Below are 17,456 nucleotides of genomic sequence, written 5' to 3'. Positions count from 1 at the left end.
ATTGTTTTGTGTTGCGAAAAGACGTGACATCAGCGTGTTGAGCCACAAGTTTTCAAACAAACGATGAACGGCGATTGTGGAGATATGTGTTTGGAAAGGAGAACGGGCAAGCACGAATGCACCAAAAGGTTTGATGATGTGTAATAGCCAAGGAATTGTTAATTATTGAGCATTCAGTCGCGAACGTTGGTGAATTCCGAAAATCGTTAGCATGGCGTGCAACAGCAGTGTTTTACGCTGTGTATGACTGTTGTAATTTGCCCGGCGAATGTCAAAAACCAAATGTGTTTTCGAAGCACGAAGCGAGCGGTTTGTTTTTCCGAAGTGTGTCTGGACATTTTCCTTGCGCTGTGACTCAACATCGCTAAATATATCGTTTAACAAAACCCCGGAGTTTCAGCAGACCAAAGTATCGTGTTTTCCCAACGCTCAAACTGGACTAACACCGACTCATCATGCGGTGCGTATTTATTTCGCTGCACGTTTGTCAGCAATTAAAGGGTGAAAATTTTTGAAAACAGCAGTCAACCACGAGAACAAGAATCAAATTGGTTGAAGCATAATCGAAACCAACGAAAAGGCGCTCAACAAGCAGGAATACGGGTTTCTCATTCATGCACATCGCATGTAACATTCCGCAGTACTTGGTAGCCGTTAAAACAAGAGGGTCCGCGCACCTTTTGCTAACATTACATTCAGTGGAGTTCGGTACGTTTTACATTGGAGTAAACGACTGGACAGAATTGTACACGCTGACACAATACCAATCACACATGCAACATGCATTGGAAAACGTTTCTATCCTACTTTGGAGGTATGACAAATTACTGTACCATTAATATTTGGAAATACTTCTAATTATGTAAAAACTCTCAGATGCAATTCATTATTTCTCTGCAATGTAACACGTACCTGAAAATACCCGAATGAGAAGCGCGGGCGCTACCAGAGGGCAAATAAAACAACACAAAATTTCCGCTGGTGGGCGTTACCACTAAACGCACAAGTAAAACGTATTTCATTTGATTCAAATTTCATGACGACAGAAAAATCGCAGTGACAAATACAATACTGTATCTTTGTGAGGATATAGAAATAAAGATTGGTTAGTTTAAGAAAGGACACAACGGCGTTAGACATGTTATATAAGCTGTATAGGATTTGCTCAAAGAAATCGCTTAAGCACAAAAATGACGTCACATGCAGCGGTAGGTTGGCAGAAGAAAGGGTGGTGAGGGGTCAAGGGTCAAACGACGCTATCCGTGTCGGTCGAAACGAGATTACCGGTGTGAAGCCCGCTGTCGTCATCGTCGTCATCATAAGCCTGTAAATGCGATGACGTCAAAAATCAAGATTGCGATATCATCAATGTTCCTGTGCCAAACTTAATCCTCAGGGATTTACGAGTCAATGCCCAAATCTCCATACGAAAGTAAGTCAGTTGTCCACCGAGCTGTTACGATTGGTTTTTAGATAACCGAATGGCAAATGTGCTGCCGTGTCTGCGGTAATGGGTTTGTGACGTAACAATTCTTACCTTCGCGTCATCGTCTTCATCAGACTGATAGGGCGAGGCAGCTCTGGAGCTGAACGGAGAACTGGGGGCGGAGTAGGGGCGTGGCAGTCTAACTGAAGCGGTCTGTGGAGTAAAATAAGTCGCAACTTTAAAACGTGTTAGTACAACCAGAAGTAAAACCAGGCAAACTTTTTGTCCAAAACGAGCAAACCAAAACACTTTAATTAAAACCTGTAAGGTTATCATATGGGTAATTTGATCCCTGGAACCGTATCATATTTTAAAAAAATTATTTGTTTTTAGGATCATGCAAACGCAGAATAAAACAGCTTAGATTAAAAAAAAACGCCGCAAGTCATACCGGTGAAATACTTCTTTGCTGTTCCAAGAATTCTGGGCGCGTGCGGTCGATTGCAAGACGTCGGGCGTTTGTGTAATACTGCAAAGTAAGGCAATTCCAATTACACACTTTGTTAATTCATACATCGACCCGCAGTTCGAGACTCTTACCATTCCAAGACGCGACCAGTCGAGCAGTTCACTGAGACGCTCCGTTCGGTTCCTTTGGATGATCCTTTCTCGCCGAGACATTCGGCAAAAGTGATACAAGTACTGAAAACGTACGCACGTTTTTGTTAGGTTGCAAGAATACCGATGTGTATGGATTGTGTTTTGTGTACATATACCCCGCTATAGCATTTCACAACACTTGTTAATAAATCTTGCGAATCTTCAACGTGATATAGTGTTTTTAATTGTTTTACGCTGATTTTGGCCATTAATATTAACGTAGGAGCAATAGAGCCAGTAACGCTTATTTTGCAGCCAGCAGTAAAAAATATCAACATCATCATAGTAAAAGTCAGTTTGTGTGTAACCAATTATACAGTGAAACCGCTTGAGAGTATTATACGCTTCCAAGTTTGTACGTACGTCAGTGAGTTGATGGCAAGACTCATCCCCGTTTTTGAACCTTCGATCAACGATGTATATTCCGTACGCTTCCGGATCGCTGAGGTGACTTTGCATAAAACAACCGAACCCACTGAGATTTGTCGTCACGCTGGGAATCCCCTTGACCGTGCATTCGGCTGCAAGGCAGTAGATTTTTTAGTATAATTGCGTGACGGAACTAAATTTCTAACGTGTTGCGAACGTAAATTACCTCAAATCAAATTATGTATATTTTTACGCAGAAGGCTACAACGTATATGAACTATACATGCAAAAGTTAAAATAGCATGGACACCGATGAAACCTTTGGGTTTATCGGCGTAAGCGCACAAAGAGTGGTGATTTTCGCACGGAGAATCACGCTCTACTGTATAGGAATTTACTGTAACGGCCGTTTTAAAATGAGATGCTCTGACGTATGCGCATACCCTCCTATTTGACCTATTTAACACCGTATTCAAGTCGAATTAACAGTTTCCGAACTGTAATGACGTAATCTCGCTGTTTTGTGACCAATATACATAATATCTTGAATGCCATGTTGCGTAAACACGTAACAGGTCGTGCTGTAAAAGCAAAACTGATCAAAAGGAAAACGCCTACTAGTTATCTGCTCACAAACAAAATCGGCGATAGTGTAAACGGGTGTTACATGTGCATTTCCTAAAGGGTTGCGAATTACCTGGAGTGTATCCCCAAGGCTCGTAATAGGACGGGAAAACGCCAAGATGGCAACCCCTTACAAACTCGTCGTAATCCATTGAAAGGAGGGGGGAGGTTTGCGAAAGGAATTCGGGATGAAAGATGACTTTTACCCGGTCGCTTTTGCTGTTGAACAACTTCGTCGACCTTATTTGACTCAGGACTGAAAACAATATATATGTAAGTTTATTAACATAAAAAATATTACCAAAAAAAAACAGCTAGGTGTATGTGACGTTATAACAGTTAAGGAGACATACTAGGGTCGTTTCCGTCATCGACCATATTGTGGGTGACAATGGGAGGCAGACTGGTGCTCTGGTTTGCATACATGCAACGTTTCAGTTTTATTAAGTCATCTCTTTCAATCAAGTCCTCATTGGTTGGCATCTTCCCCCTGAAATTATAAAAAATATTTCTACATTAGTTGAAATAACTTGAGGATCAAGAAAGTTTACGAGAATATTTCTAGATATGTTTAAACTGAATTTGGTGAGTGTCCATTCTTCACACTGTATGATGCATATGGCAGAGATACTTCTTTACATCAAGAAACGGGCATCTAAGTGATTTTCCCCCTAAAAGATGAGCTTGATACTGACACTTTGTTTTTTGTAACAAGATTACGTTTTTAAATATACACCCCTGCACAAAGTAACAATAATCATAAAATAAGTTTTTATTTAATTATACAAACCTAAGGCATTGGTCAAGGACTTTAGTTCCAATATTGTTTTTGATCGAATCAACAGTTTCTTTGAGCTGTTTAACAACAGCTTGTCCTTTGAGGCTTTCAACATTAAAATTGTTTGTGGGAGCTGGAAATATTAAGAAAGCCACAACTGTCACGTCACTGTTTGTCATCTGCAATAACAAAAACGTATTTTTACGTATCAAACACACAATATATTGCACCTATTTAACATTAGTTTGACCTTCAAACACAAAGACATATTGTGTAAATACCTTAAGCCTGTGATTTAACCTGCTGAGACACTCAATGTACATGTCAGCACCCTTGTTGCTGTATTCATATCTGCCGGCGATGAACATATACACGGTTTTATCCAAGTTAAGGTCAAAGTGCCTGCAAAGAGTTGAGGTTAAAAGTTTAGCCACTAATTACAGGTATGCACATGTGTAGAAACACACCCATAAAAGTGCCCAGTTACAAAGCTGTGAATCTTTTCCTTTGCGATGGCATGAAGGTTTTGGAATTCATGAAGACACTGAGTGTTTTTGATGCTGAGACCGTTTGGCAGAATAAGGTCTAAAATTATAAGTAAGTGAAAAGCTGCACATAAACCATACATGGCAAGTATTTTTAAATGTATTTGGAAGAACATATTATATATATATGCAAGATACAGGTTTATAAGATAAAGAGACCTATGAATAAACAAACACACATGTTTACTTCTCGGAGAAACACGACCACATACACATGCACAACAACAAGTGTTACTGATAACAAGTTAGCCAGTGTTAAACATTTTGCTGACATGTCTGTTTCCTAACTGACGCAAATAGAAACAGAAACCATAACAGACATTTGAGTAATGTCGGGGGGGAATGGGAAATAGTAACATCAAAATTTAATTGCACCTGGTTTTCGTTTGAGTAAATGCTCTGCTTCCAGTGACGTGATGTCAGAAACGGTGGAAAAAACATGAGCTGAATGTGCTGCAGCACGTTCCATACAGTACCGATGATAAATTTGACGATTACCAGCCTCCACATCACATTCAAACTACACAAATTATAAGTGGTAAATTTAAATGCAAAAACAATAATTTTTTTCAAGTCAAGTAAAATACTATTGCCTTGACACATATTTTTTTAACACAAACCTTATCTAAATTGTTGTAAAAATCAACATTTGCTGCACATAAATAACGTCCCAACAAAGTGGCGTGGGTTGTAAAAACAGTAGAAACATCGATCTGTCTCATTCTGGTCATAAGGAGACCGACACCGGATAACCACTCATGAAAATGACCAACAATAACCGGCTTCTCCCCACACTGGGCTCGGAACTAAACATGAAGGTGAAAAAACATTCACATTGCCAAATAAAATACTTTCACAATTGTCAAGACTCACTTCTCCCAGAAACCATGCAGTCAAAAAGCCAAATAAAATGCATCGTTTTGATTCAAGATCGTGGTCGGGAATGCCAATCCCAGTTTTTTCAAACATTTCCCATGACCAACTGTTATAGTGGGACCATGCTGTTTCAAGGTCAAACAAAACAACTTTGGGGTAGCCTTCAATCAACCACCTTCCCGTAACTACCTGAGAAAAAGGGAAATCTTTTAGCATTTATTAATTATCAATTGGGAGTTCAATAATAGCTCAACAAAGCCAATGACAACATTTTAAATTTTATGCTAGGCAACTGCCCATTCACGAGGGCAATTACATATACATTAAGAATATAACTGATGTTTTTATATATCTTCAATACAAACGAAAATAGCCAACGTCTGTAGCATGAAGTTCTTAACTATTGCATTGGCTATTTTGTTTGTATTGAAGATATACATTAAATTTTATGTTGTGTAAACTAGGAGTTTACAGAATTTTTCTGTGTTGGTTATTAATAGAACCTTTTGAAATCTAATTAGTACTCCAAGTTTTCTAGAACCTTTAGATTAAATTTGAATAACATGTTTTCTTAAACATATATGTACACATACAAAAACATATTCAAACCAACCCCGATGTTTTTACTACGCATGCTGTCGACAGCTTTTTTAAGTTGGGGAAGGGATGGTTCCATTTTGTCCACTTCCATTGCCACATATTTCTCATTGCAAATACCAATTAGGCAATAGTCCTCCCCAAGCTCTTCAACAGTGGACTCTGCTTTGCTTCTTATAACAGTGTATATTCCACCAACTGGGAAACAAAATAGTTAAATAAACAATTAACCAAATGTCATTTGTTTCACATTTTAATATTACTTACCTTTGTTGGCTACTTCAAGAGCAACCTCAAATGTAAAAAGTGCTGGAGGGTCAGCCATCACAGACAGCCTATGTTTTACTAAATCACCAAGCAATTACACAGAACACCAAGCACAAATCTAACCTAAATTGTCAACAAAAAACATATATTTCTTAACAAATTCAAAAGAAACATAACCGCACAAACACTATAAAACCGATGAATGGAAGCGGATTTTAAACAAAACTTTAAATTAAGTAAAAATATTCAAACCGTACAATCACGTTTGCAGCCGAACCCTAAACCACCGACTTCCGGTAGTCCAGAGTTGCGATAAACATAAGTTAGCAATTAGGCATAGACGTTAGCGAAAGCATTGCATCTGGTAAATGTAACATTGCGTAATAAGTTCTGTCATTTTATTGCAACGAAGCCCTTGTCCGCTTGTATGTTGCACACGCAGCACAAAATTACGTGATGGTCGACACGCAGGTAGTTTGACCAGGCACACGTGCACCCGTGTTTATTACATACCGATAGCAATGACATGACAAAGATAGGTGATTGTGCAGATCACGTTGCAAAATTATGACACTGACACGCGCTCTCCCACATTGACTCACTTCTCTCAAAGTCGTCCATGTATTACCAGTTTGCTTTTCAAGGCGTGATCGTTGCGTGACTTCCAGGCTTGCTGCTGTGCTGTCTACCACTCACTACTGTCATTTCGGCGAAATATTTTTTTGGTTCAACGAAATATATTTCACGCATGAATGAACACCACTTCAAGGGATTCAAAAAAAACAAAACACAACTACATACCCAAATTAGAACACATTGACTATCGAAAAACATCAAATGTAACTTTAACATACCTATGCTACCGAATCTGATAATATTCGTTCACATAAGATATACTTTAAGGTGACAAAACTTGTAAATTTGATGCGATCATGTATTAGGCAGATAGTGGTGTAGTCGCTTGATATAGGCGAATATTTGAAACCTTTCCGGGACATAGGATTTTCTAAAATTTTGCACAGGGCTTGCCTGGAGCCTGCTGATGAACGTGGTATAAGTTAAAATACCAACTCATTTCAAATTTCCCAGCGAAATGAACTTAACTGCAGGTCACCGCCTGTGACGCCAAAGAGCCCATTGTCAGCATACAGCTTGGCGACAAGGTCTCTTGTATAGGCGAACATTTAAAACCTTTCCGGGACATAGGATTTTTTTAAATTTTGCACAGGGCTTGCCTGGAGCTTGCTGATGAACGTGGTATAAGTTAAAATACCAACTCATTTCAAATTTCCCAGCGAAATGAACTTAACTGCAGGTCACCGCCTGTGACGGCATATAGCCCATTGCCCGCGTACAGCTTGGCGACAAGGTCTCTTGTATAGACGAACATTTGAAACCTTTCCGGGACATAGGATTTTTTTTAATTTTGCACAGGGCTTGCCTGGAGCCTGCTGATGAACGTGGTATACGTTAAAATACCAACTCATTTCAAATTTCCCAGCGAAATGAACTTAACTGCAGGTCACCGCCTGTGACGCCAAAGAGCCCATTGCCAGCATACAGCTTGGCGACAAGGTCTCTTGTATAGGCGAACATTTGAAACCTTTCCGGGACATAGGATTTTTTTAAATTTTGCACAGGGCTTGCCTGGAGCTTGCTGACGAACGTGGTATAAGTTAAAATACCAACTCATTTCAAATTTCCCAGCGAAATGGATTTAACTGCAGGTCAACGCCTGTGACGACATAGAGCCCATTGCCCGCGTACAGCTTGGCGACAAGGTCTCTTGTATAAGCGAACATTTGAAACCTTTCCGGGACATAGGATTTTTTTAAATTTTGCACAGGGCTTGCCTGGAGCCTGCTGATGAACGTGGTATAAGTTAAAATACCAACTCATTTCAAATTTCCCAGCGAAATGAACTTAACTGCAGGTCACCGCCTGTGACGACACAGACCCCATTGCCCGCTTATACCTTGGCGACAAGCTCTCTTGTATAGGCGAACATTTGAAACCTTTCCGGGACATAGGATTTTTTAAATTTTGCACAGGGCTTGCCTGGAGCTTGCTGATGAACGTGGTATAAGTTAAAATACCAACTCATTACAAATTTCCCAGCGAAATGGATTTAACTGCAGGTCAACGCCTGTGACGCCATAGAGCCCGATCCCCGCGTACAGCTTGGCGACAAGGTCTCTTGTATAAGCGAACATTTGAAACCTTTCCGGGACATAGGATTTTTTTAAATTTTGCACAGGGCTTGCCTGGAGCTTGCTGATGAACGTGGTATAAGTTAAAATACCAACTCATTACAAATTTCCCAGCGAAATGGATTTAACTGCAGGTCAACGCCTGTGACGCCATAGAGCCCGATCCCCGCGTACAGCTTGGCGACAAGGTCTCTTGTATAAGCGAACATTTGAAACCTTTCCGGGACATAGGATTTTTTTAAATTTTGCACAGGGCTTGCCTGGAGCCTGCTGATGAACGTGGTATAAGTTAAAATACCAACTCATTTCAAATTTCCCAGCGAAATGAACTTAACCGCAAGTCACCGCCTGTGACGCCAAAGAGCCCATTGCCAGCGTACAGCTTGGCGACAAGGTCTCTTGTATAAGCGAACATTTGAAACCTTTCCGGGACATAGGATTTTTTTAAATTTTGCACAGGGATGGCCTGGAGCCTGCTGATGAACGCGGTATAAGTTAAAATACCAACTCATTTCAAATTTCCCAGCGAAATGGATTTAACTGCAGGTCAACGCCTGTGACGCCATAGAGCCCATTGCCCGCGTACAGCTTGGCGACAAGGTCTCTTGTATAAGCGAACATTTGAAACCTTTCCGGGACATAGGATTTTTTTAAATTTTGCACAGGGCTTGCCTGGAGCTTGCTGATGAACGTGGTATAAGTTAAAATACCAACTCATTTCAAATTTCCCAGCGAAATGGATTTAACTGCAGGTCAACGCCTGTGACGACATAGAGCCCATTGCCCGCGTACAGCTTGGCGACAAGGTCTCTTGTATAAGCGAACATTTGAAACCTTTCCGGGACATAGGATTTTTTTAAATTTTGCACAGGGCTTGCCTGGAGCCTGCTGATGAACGTGGTATAAGTTAAAATACCAACTCATTTCAAATTTCCCAGCGAAATGAACTTAACTGCAGGTCACCGCCTGTGACGACACAGACCCCATTGCCCGCTTATACCTTGGCGACAAGGTCTCTTGTATAGGCGAACATTTGAAACCTTTCCGGGACATAGGATTTTTTTAAATTTTGCACAGGGCTTGCCTGGAGCTTGCTGATGAACGTGGTATAAGTTAAAATACCAACTCATTACAAATTTCCCAGCGAAATGGATTTAACTGCAGGTCAACGCCTGTGACGCCATAGAGCCCAATCCCCGCGTACAGCTTGGCGACAAGGTCTCTTGTATAAGCGAACATTTGAAACCTTTCCGGGACATAGGATTTTTTTTAATTTTGCACAGGGATGGCCTGGAGCCTGCTGATGAAAGTGGTATAAGTTAAAATACCAACTCATTTCAAATTTCCCAGCGAAATGAACTTAACTGCAGGTCAACGCCTGTGACGACACAGACCCCATTGCCCGCATATACCTTGGCGACAAGGTCTCTTGTATAGGCGAACATTTGAAACCTTTCCGGGACATAGGATTTTTTTAAATTTTGCACAGGGCTTGCCTGGAGCTTGCTGATGAACGTGGTATAAGTTAAAATACCAACTCATTTCAAATTTCCCAGCGAAATGGATTTAACTGCAGGTCAACGCCTGTGACGCCATAGAGCCCATTGGCCGCGTACAGCTTGGCGACAAGGTCTCTTGTATAAGCGAACATTTGAAACCTTTCCGGGACATAGGATTTTTTTAAATTTTGCACAGGGCTTGCCTGGAGCCTGCTGATGAACGTGGTATAAGTTAAAATACCAACTCATTTCAAATTTCCCAGCGAAATGAACTTAACTGCAGGTCACCGCCTGTGACGACACAGACCCCATTGCCCGCTTATACCTTGGCGACAAGGTCTCTTGTATAAGCGAACATTTGAAACCTTTCCGGGACATAGGATTTTTTTAAATTTTGCACAGGGATGGCCTGGAGCCTGCTGATGAACGCGGTATAAGTTAAAATACCAACTCATTTCAAATTTCCCAGCGAAATGGATTTAACTGCAGGTCAACGCCTGTGACGCCATAGAGCCCATTGCCCGCGTACAGCTTGGCGACAAGGTCTCTTGTATAAGCGAACATTTGAAACCTTTCCGGGACATAGGCTTTTTTTAAATTTTGCACAGGGCTTGCCTGGAGCTTGCTGATGAACGTGGTATAAGTTAAAATACCAACTCATTTCAAATTTCCCAGCGAAATGGATTTAACTGCAGGTCAACGCCTGTGACGACATAGAGCCCATTGCCAGCGTACAGCTTGGCGACAAGGTCTCTTGTATAAGCGAACATTTGAAACCTTTCCGGGACATAGGATTTTTTTAAATTTTGCACAGGGCTTGCCTGGAGCCTGCTGATGAACGTGGTATAAGTTAAAATACCAACTCATTTCAAATTTTCCAGCGAAATGAACTTAACTGCAGGTCACCGCCTGTGACGACACAGACCCCATTGCCCGCGTACAGCTTGGCGACAAGGTCTCTTGTATAGGCGAACATTTGAAACCTTTCCGGGACATAGGATTTTTTTAAATTTTGCACAGGGCTTGCCTGGAGCTTGCTGATGAACGTGGTATAAGTTAAAATACCAACTCATTACAAATTTCCCAGCGAAATGGATTTAACTGCAGGTCAACGCCTGTGACGCCATAGAGCCCAATCCCCGCGTACAGCTTGGCGACAAGGTCTCTTGTATAAGCGAACATTTGAAACCTTTCCGGGACATAGGATTTTTTTTAATTTTGCACAGGGATGGCCTGGAGCCTGCTGATGAAAGTGGTATAAGTTAAAATACCAACTCATTTCAAATTTCCCAGCGAAATGAACTTAACTGCAGGTCACCGCCTGTGACGACACAGACCCCATTGCCCGCTTATACCTTGGCGACAAGGTCTCTTGTATAGGCGAACATTTGAAACCTTTCCGGGACATAGGATTTTTTTAAATTTTGCACAGGGCTTGCCTGGAGCTTGCTGATGAACGTGGTATAAGTTAAAATACCAACTCATTTCAAATTTCCCAGCGAAATGGATTTAACTGCAGGTCAACGCCTGTGACGCCATAGAGCCCATTGGCCGCGTACAGCTTGGCGACAAGGTCTCTTGTATAAGCGAACATTTGAAACCTTTCCGGGACATAGGATTTTTTTAAATTTTGCACAGGGCTTGCCTGGAGCCTGCTGATGAACGTGGTATAAGTTAAAATACCAACTCATTTCAAATTTCCCAGCGAAATGAACTTAACTGCAGGTCACCGCCTGTGACGACACAGACCCCATTGCCCGCTTATACCTTGGCGACAAGGTCTCTTGTATAGGCGAACATTTGAAACCTTTCCGGGACATAGGATTTTTTTAAATTTTGCACAGGGCTTGCCTGGAGCTTGCTGATGAACGTGGTATAAGTTAAAATACCAACTTATTTCAAATTTCCCAGCGAAATGAACTTAACTGCAGGTCACCGCCTGTGACGACACAGACCCCATTGTCAGCATACAGCTTGGCGACAAGGACTCTCGTATAGGCGAACATTTGAAACCTTTCCGGGACATAGGATTTTTTTAAATTTTGCACAGGGCTTGCCTGGAGCCTGCTGATGAACGTGGTATAAGTTAAAATACCAACTCATTTCAAATTTCCCAGCGAAATGAACTTAACTGCAGGTCACCGCCTGTGACGGCAAAGTGCCCATTGCCAGCATACAACTTGGCGACAAGGTCTCTTGTATAGGCGAACATTTGAAACCTTTCCGGGACATAGGATTTTTTTAATTTTGCACAGGGCTTGCCTGGAGCCTGCTGATGAACGTGGTATAAGTTAAAATACCAACTCATTTCAAATTTCCCAGCGAAATGAACTTAACTGCAGGTCACCGCCTGTGACGGCAAAGAACCCATTGCCCGCATACAGCTTGGCGACAAGGTCACTTGTATATAAGCGAACATGTTCGGTTGGGTTTGGGTATATTTGTTGTTTCGCCTTAAATAGCTTTGGTTTTGTTTCCGGAGTCCAGCGATTAACTCGTAAAATCATTCGAAATAGTGGCATTCCCGGTTTGTTTTTATTAACGCCGGTGCAGTTGTCTTGTCGCCTGGTTCTCACCGGTGGTTCACGGTGTAAAACTTGCAATGAAAAAATTGACACAATTTGTAAGTATTTGCGTTTACATCGATTGAAAAAGTTTACCACGAAAAGTCGTTTGAACTTTCTTCGTTCCAAAGATCTTTGGACCGGAATGCAAGTTAACAGGCGATTTAAAAAGTTGCTGAATTTTTGTGAAGTCCATAAATTACAAAACACATTGATTCAACGTCTTGATCTTTCTCCACATAGCCCAGGTCACCAAAAGCAAAATTTGTTTTACGCCACATTACCATCTTTAGTGGAGTGCCTACAAGAATACCCCCACAAGTTAAAACTACCAAACAGGGCCGTAAAAGCAGTTTTGAAACATTGCAAACTTCCCGGAAATGAAAAAAACAGGATGAAAGTAAAAAAGTTTGGCTAGAAGATAAATCATTTCGCAAAACGGCACAGTCGTATTTCAAACAACGTAATTGTTGCGAACCATCACCGAAGTTGTCCACACAGCCCAAAACGCCTTTCGGTGAGGCTTTATTTTGTATTTATAACGCGCCCTATGATGGCACTTTAATGGTTGAATATGAATCTTTCCAGCAATAGTTTCATCCCAGATGTGTATTTGAGGAAACGGCCGTCGCTGTAGGTTTAACGGAAAATCAATGGAAACGGTCGCATTTGGTTTGTCCTGGATTTGATTTGTGCTCGAAATCTTGTTTTGTACATAGGCCATTAAAATCCGATGATTTTGCTGTTGGTGGTGATAAAACTGTGACAAATAATAGAGAGCAAAGAGTGATTGACACCGATGAAAGGATGTTTCCATCATCGTTTTCTGGACTAGATTTTCAGTCGCATGTAACAAGTTCACCTGTCGCACTTTTACCTGCTTTTACTACACCCTTGACAGCTGTATACACAATTTAGAAGTGATGAGGCATCTGCAAAAGTTCACAATAATTTGACCAATGAAAACAATGGCATGAACTTTAATTCGATATTACATGAAAATTTTGATGTGACAAGTGAACTTGGTGGAAAAAGTTTCGAAACCCATCAATATGCAGCCGACGTCGCGATAGACAGTAAATTCGTTCTTTCACTTCAGGAATGGCAATCAAAATAGATTCGCAAGTCACTTTGGTAGTAAAGCGTACGTTGATGTCACAGTAATGCACCTTCGGAAAATTTACGCGGATTGTGTCCCGAACAAAGCTAAAAATTACTTGGTTAACTGTAGTGGCGTGAAGAATATCAAGAACTTTGACAAATGTTATAAGGAAGGTTGGGTAAACTTGTATTGTACGCACAAAAGATGTGAAAATTGTGTTTGTGAGGTAAAATTTAAAGTGACGTTTTGGTCGTTTGTGGATAAAGTTGAAGGCCACGTACAAATTACTGGAAAAAGAAACCATCACCGCGCTTGTAAAAAATGTAGACGTGTGTGTGGACTAATGAGGGAAGAACTTCGCAAAAAACTGCAGCATCAAACTGCTGTGAAACAATATCGCGATATGTTTGACAAATTATTGCCAGAGGAACGTTGGTTCGGGGCTTGCACATATTTGCCTTCACAATCAGTTTTAAACAACATTAAATGCGAACATAGTGGCAGCAAACGAATAAGCGATTTATGGTTTGTAAATTTAAATATGCAGCGACTAAAAATGGATAAAAAATTTATTCGTTGTATTTCGGCGCATTTTCCTATGGTGGCAATGTATTCCGACGCACAGATAAAAAAATTTTATCGCGTGTGCGCGTTTGATATTGCGTATTTTGATTCCACTGGCACTGGAACTTCCTCACAAATTGGCGCCAATGTCTATTACTATCCGAAATTATGTGAACGTTTAATAGATGTGGTTTTAAGCAGAATATGTTCAACGTCTAAGTTATAACTTATAATGCTTGGGGATTTGTCACGGCAATTCCACGACGGTAAATCCACCAACGAACAGGCCAACATGTTTATTACGTACTCGAAAGATTGCAATGTGATAAAGAGTTGCCTCCACCAAACAATCCTTCACAACAACAAAACTCAAGGAATTATTGAGCAACATTTTCGAGATTGAAAACGAAACATAATTGATGGAAAGCGAATAGCTCGAATAGACGATTTTGCTTTGAAATACTATGATGCCATTAAAGTTTTAGAAAAACTCTGCCGATTCGTTAATGAGCTTTCGTGGAAAACCGAACAAATCCCCTTCAAACCCAAACAACACTAAAACCGCTAAACGAACATTGGTTGTGGAGTCAAAGTTTAAAAAGAGGAAAAGAAACAAAACTAGTTTTTACTCTTCGGAAATCATATGTAAACGTTTGAAATACGAAAACGAAAAGTCACTTTCTCCGAAACCAATGTCAACACTTAAATGCACCCCGACGATGACATTTTTTACAAACTGTCCAAAACAAAATTTACGACTGTAAGAAAATTGCAGATTTCGTTTGGAATCATATACCTTTAACCCCAACTTCAATTTTTGACACCGCCTTCGTCATGCCCTGTCGTCAGTCAGTTTCTTGGTTAGATTTGTGTTCCCTTTGCAGTAGACCTCGTGGGAAAACTTATTGTGCTTTAACTCAAAACCCGGCGAAAACACATGACGACTTAACAATTAGTTGGTTAACGGACAACGTTGTAGGTTGTTATATTTCCAGAACACTCCGTTATTGTAATTTACGGCGCCTTTGGGTTTGTGTCAACTATTACAGCGGGAGAAATTTTGCAGGGCAAACAATTCAAAAATATTCGCAAAGCACTTCATGGTATGTTTCACAACGAACGTTTGTGTGAGCATGTTTTTATTCCAGTTCTTTTCGAAGGGCATTTTGTGATTTTGTGGTTTAAAAATTTTGAGAACGAAATGGTTCTTTATTCTTTATGATTCTACTGGAAGTTCGCGAAAGGAACTCAGGTCTTTAGTAAGAAAATTTTTAATTTCGAGTTTTGTTTCAATAACCGGTCGTCATGTTTCTTTTAAATCCGACTCACTAGTACATCAAAGCGATCTGTCTAGTTGCGGTTTGTGTGTATGTTTCACCGTAGAAAAAATTGTAAACAACGTAATTGGGATTGATAAGATTGAGTTCGACGTTGCGCGATATCGTATTTGGATGGTGTTTGCGCTTGTCCAGGAATCGATCAGTTGCAGTGACAAATTAAATACTTGGATTGTTAAAAACAAGCTAGTTTTGGCCGGTCTTACAAATTTATACAATAACTGTTGGTTAAATTCTGTGTTACAAGCTCTTCAAAGTTTGTTAGATCGCCCTTGAGTTTTTCCCAGTAAAACAACGATAGAAGGTAGGATTGGTCACTTAGTTTGTCATCTTACACTGAACAACGTTGATTCCTCATCATACTTGCAATTGGTTAAAGACGTTTGTAGTCACCCTAATTATAATTTAAATGAGCAGCAAGACCCCACTGAATTTTTACTGAATTCCCCCCCTTACAATTTCCCAGGATGAAATGAACAATATAATGCGATTCGTTGAATATTCGTTTTGTCGACGTCTCGTGCGTCAACGACTTGTTGGTAGTCAGGTTTTCCGTGAATCCTTTTGCGGCCGAGATTTGAAACCAGGTTTGATTGTGGAAGGAAGCATGTTGAGTGAAATGTTGATTGACAAAATACTGAATGTGAACTTTTCCTAAAAAACGTTTTGTACTTTGCTATTTAATGAGTACGAGTAGCAGTACATACGAGGAAACGTGTAGAAGGGTCGGTTCCAAACCATCGATTTGTGTTTAAAAGGACGCAGTTAAATTTGCCAGCCTTCTTATGTATACTTGTTGTTTTCCCGTTCATTTGGTATACATTTTTAGATAAACAAGAGTTTTTCGGAAGGGGGTGGCTGACTACAAAATGGTTCTAAACCAGTGTATAGGAACACAACCATGCATGTGAACTAACTTATCACTTATGTTTTTGTTATACATTCAGAATAACACAATATGTTTACATTTCAGATCAGTTCTTTTCTTCATTTGGATGTGATTGCATCCAAATGTAGTTTTATCTGCAAAATAAAACCACTACGATTGCCGGAACTTTGACGTGGTGTAGCGGCTTTATACCAATACCGGCATACTGATACAAAATAGGTTAATTTATTACATCTCACAACCAACCGCCTCTATGCAGTCACCCACCATAACCTGCGGTTAAGTCCATTTCCCAGGAAATTTTGAAGCCCGTTGGAATTTTCACTTGTATCACGTTCACCTGCAACCTCTAGGCAAGCCCTGTGCAAAATTAACGAAATTCTATCGCCCGGAAAGTGTTTGAATTTTCGCCTATATGTCCAGATGTCTCCGCCGCCATTACGCTCACAAACAGCCTCTATGCCGTTACACACAACGACCTGGGGTTGAGGCCGTTTCGCTGGGAATTATGGAGCCGGTGGGTATATCAACTAATACCAAGTCCACCTGCATGCTCCAGGCCATCCCTGTGCAAAATTTAAAAAAATCCTATGGCCCGGAAAGGTTTCAAATGTTTGCCTATACAAGAGACCCTGTCGCCAAGCTGTACGCGGGCAATGGGCTCTATGCCGTCACAGTCGGTGACCTGCAGTTAAGTTCATTTCGCTGGGAAATTTGAAATGAGTTGGTATTTTAACTTATACCACGTTCATCAGCAGGCTCCAGGCCATCCCTGTGCAAAATTTAAAAAAATCCTATGGACCGGAAAGGTTTCAAATGTTTGCCTATACAAGAGACCTTGTCGCCAAGGTATAATCGGGCAACGACCTCTATTTCGTCACAGTCGTTGACCTGCGGTTGAATCCATTTCGCTGGGAAATTTGAAATGAGTTGGTATTTTAACTTCTACCACGTTCATCAGCAGGCTCCAGGCAAGCCCTGTGCAAAATTTAAAAAAATCCTATGTCCTGGAAAGGTTTCAAATGTTCGCCTATACAAGAGAGCTTGTCGCCAAGGTATAAGCGGGCAATGGGCTCTATGCCGTCACAGGCGTTGACCTGCGGTTAAATCCATTTCGCTGGGAAATTTGAAATGAGTTGGTATTTTAAC

At 40.7% G+C, this 17,456-nt stretch overlaps 1 protein-coding gene across 1 annotated transcript; it reads right to left on the bottom strand.

Annotated features, from left to right (window-relative positions):
- Positions 1-463: 463 nt before the first annotated feature.
- LOC145890521 (glycogen [starch] synthase, muscle-like) lies at positions 464-6,267 on the bottom strand. Its single transcript, XM_082981625.1, has 15 exons — positions 6,143-6,267; positions 5,892-6,073; positions 5,276-5,467; positions 5,023-5,208; positions 4,778-4,922; positions 4,325-4,442; positions 4,139-4,259; positions 3,870-4,036; positions 3,433-3,569; positions 3,153-3,335; positions 2,450-2,607; positions 2,027-2,128; positions 1,878-1,955; positions 1,538-1,639; positions 464-1,324 (listed from the first exon to the last, which is right to left on the bottom strand). Exons 1-15 carry the CDS (start codon positions 6,198-6,200, stop codon positions 1,247-1,249), a joined length of 2,007 nt encoding a protein of 668 aa, XP_082837751.1. The 5' UTR covers positions 6,201-6,267; the 3' UTR covers positions 464-1,246.
- Between the last annotated feature and the right edge of the window lie 11,189 nt (positions 6,268-17,456).

Source organism: Ascidia mentula, chromosome 2, assembly GCF_947561715.1.
Source record: "Ascidia mentula chromosome 2, kaAscMent1.1, whole genome shotgun sequence".
Lineage (NCBI taxonomy): Eukaryota > Metazoa > Chordata > Ascidiacea > Phlebobranchia > Ascidiidae > Ascidia > Ascidia mentula.
Note: the sequence above shows the minus strand (reverse complement) of the source record. Positions and strands in the feature narration are given on the sequence as shown.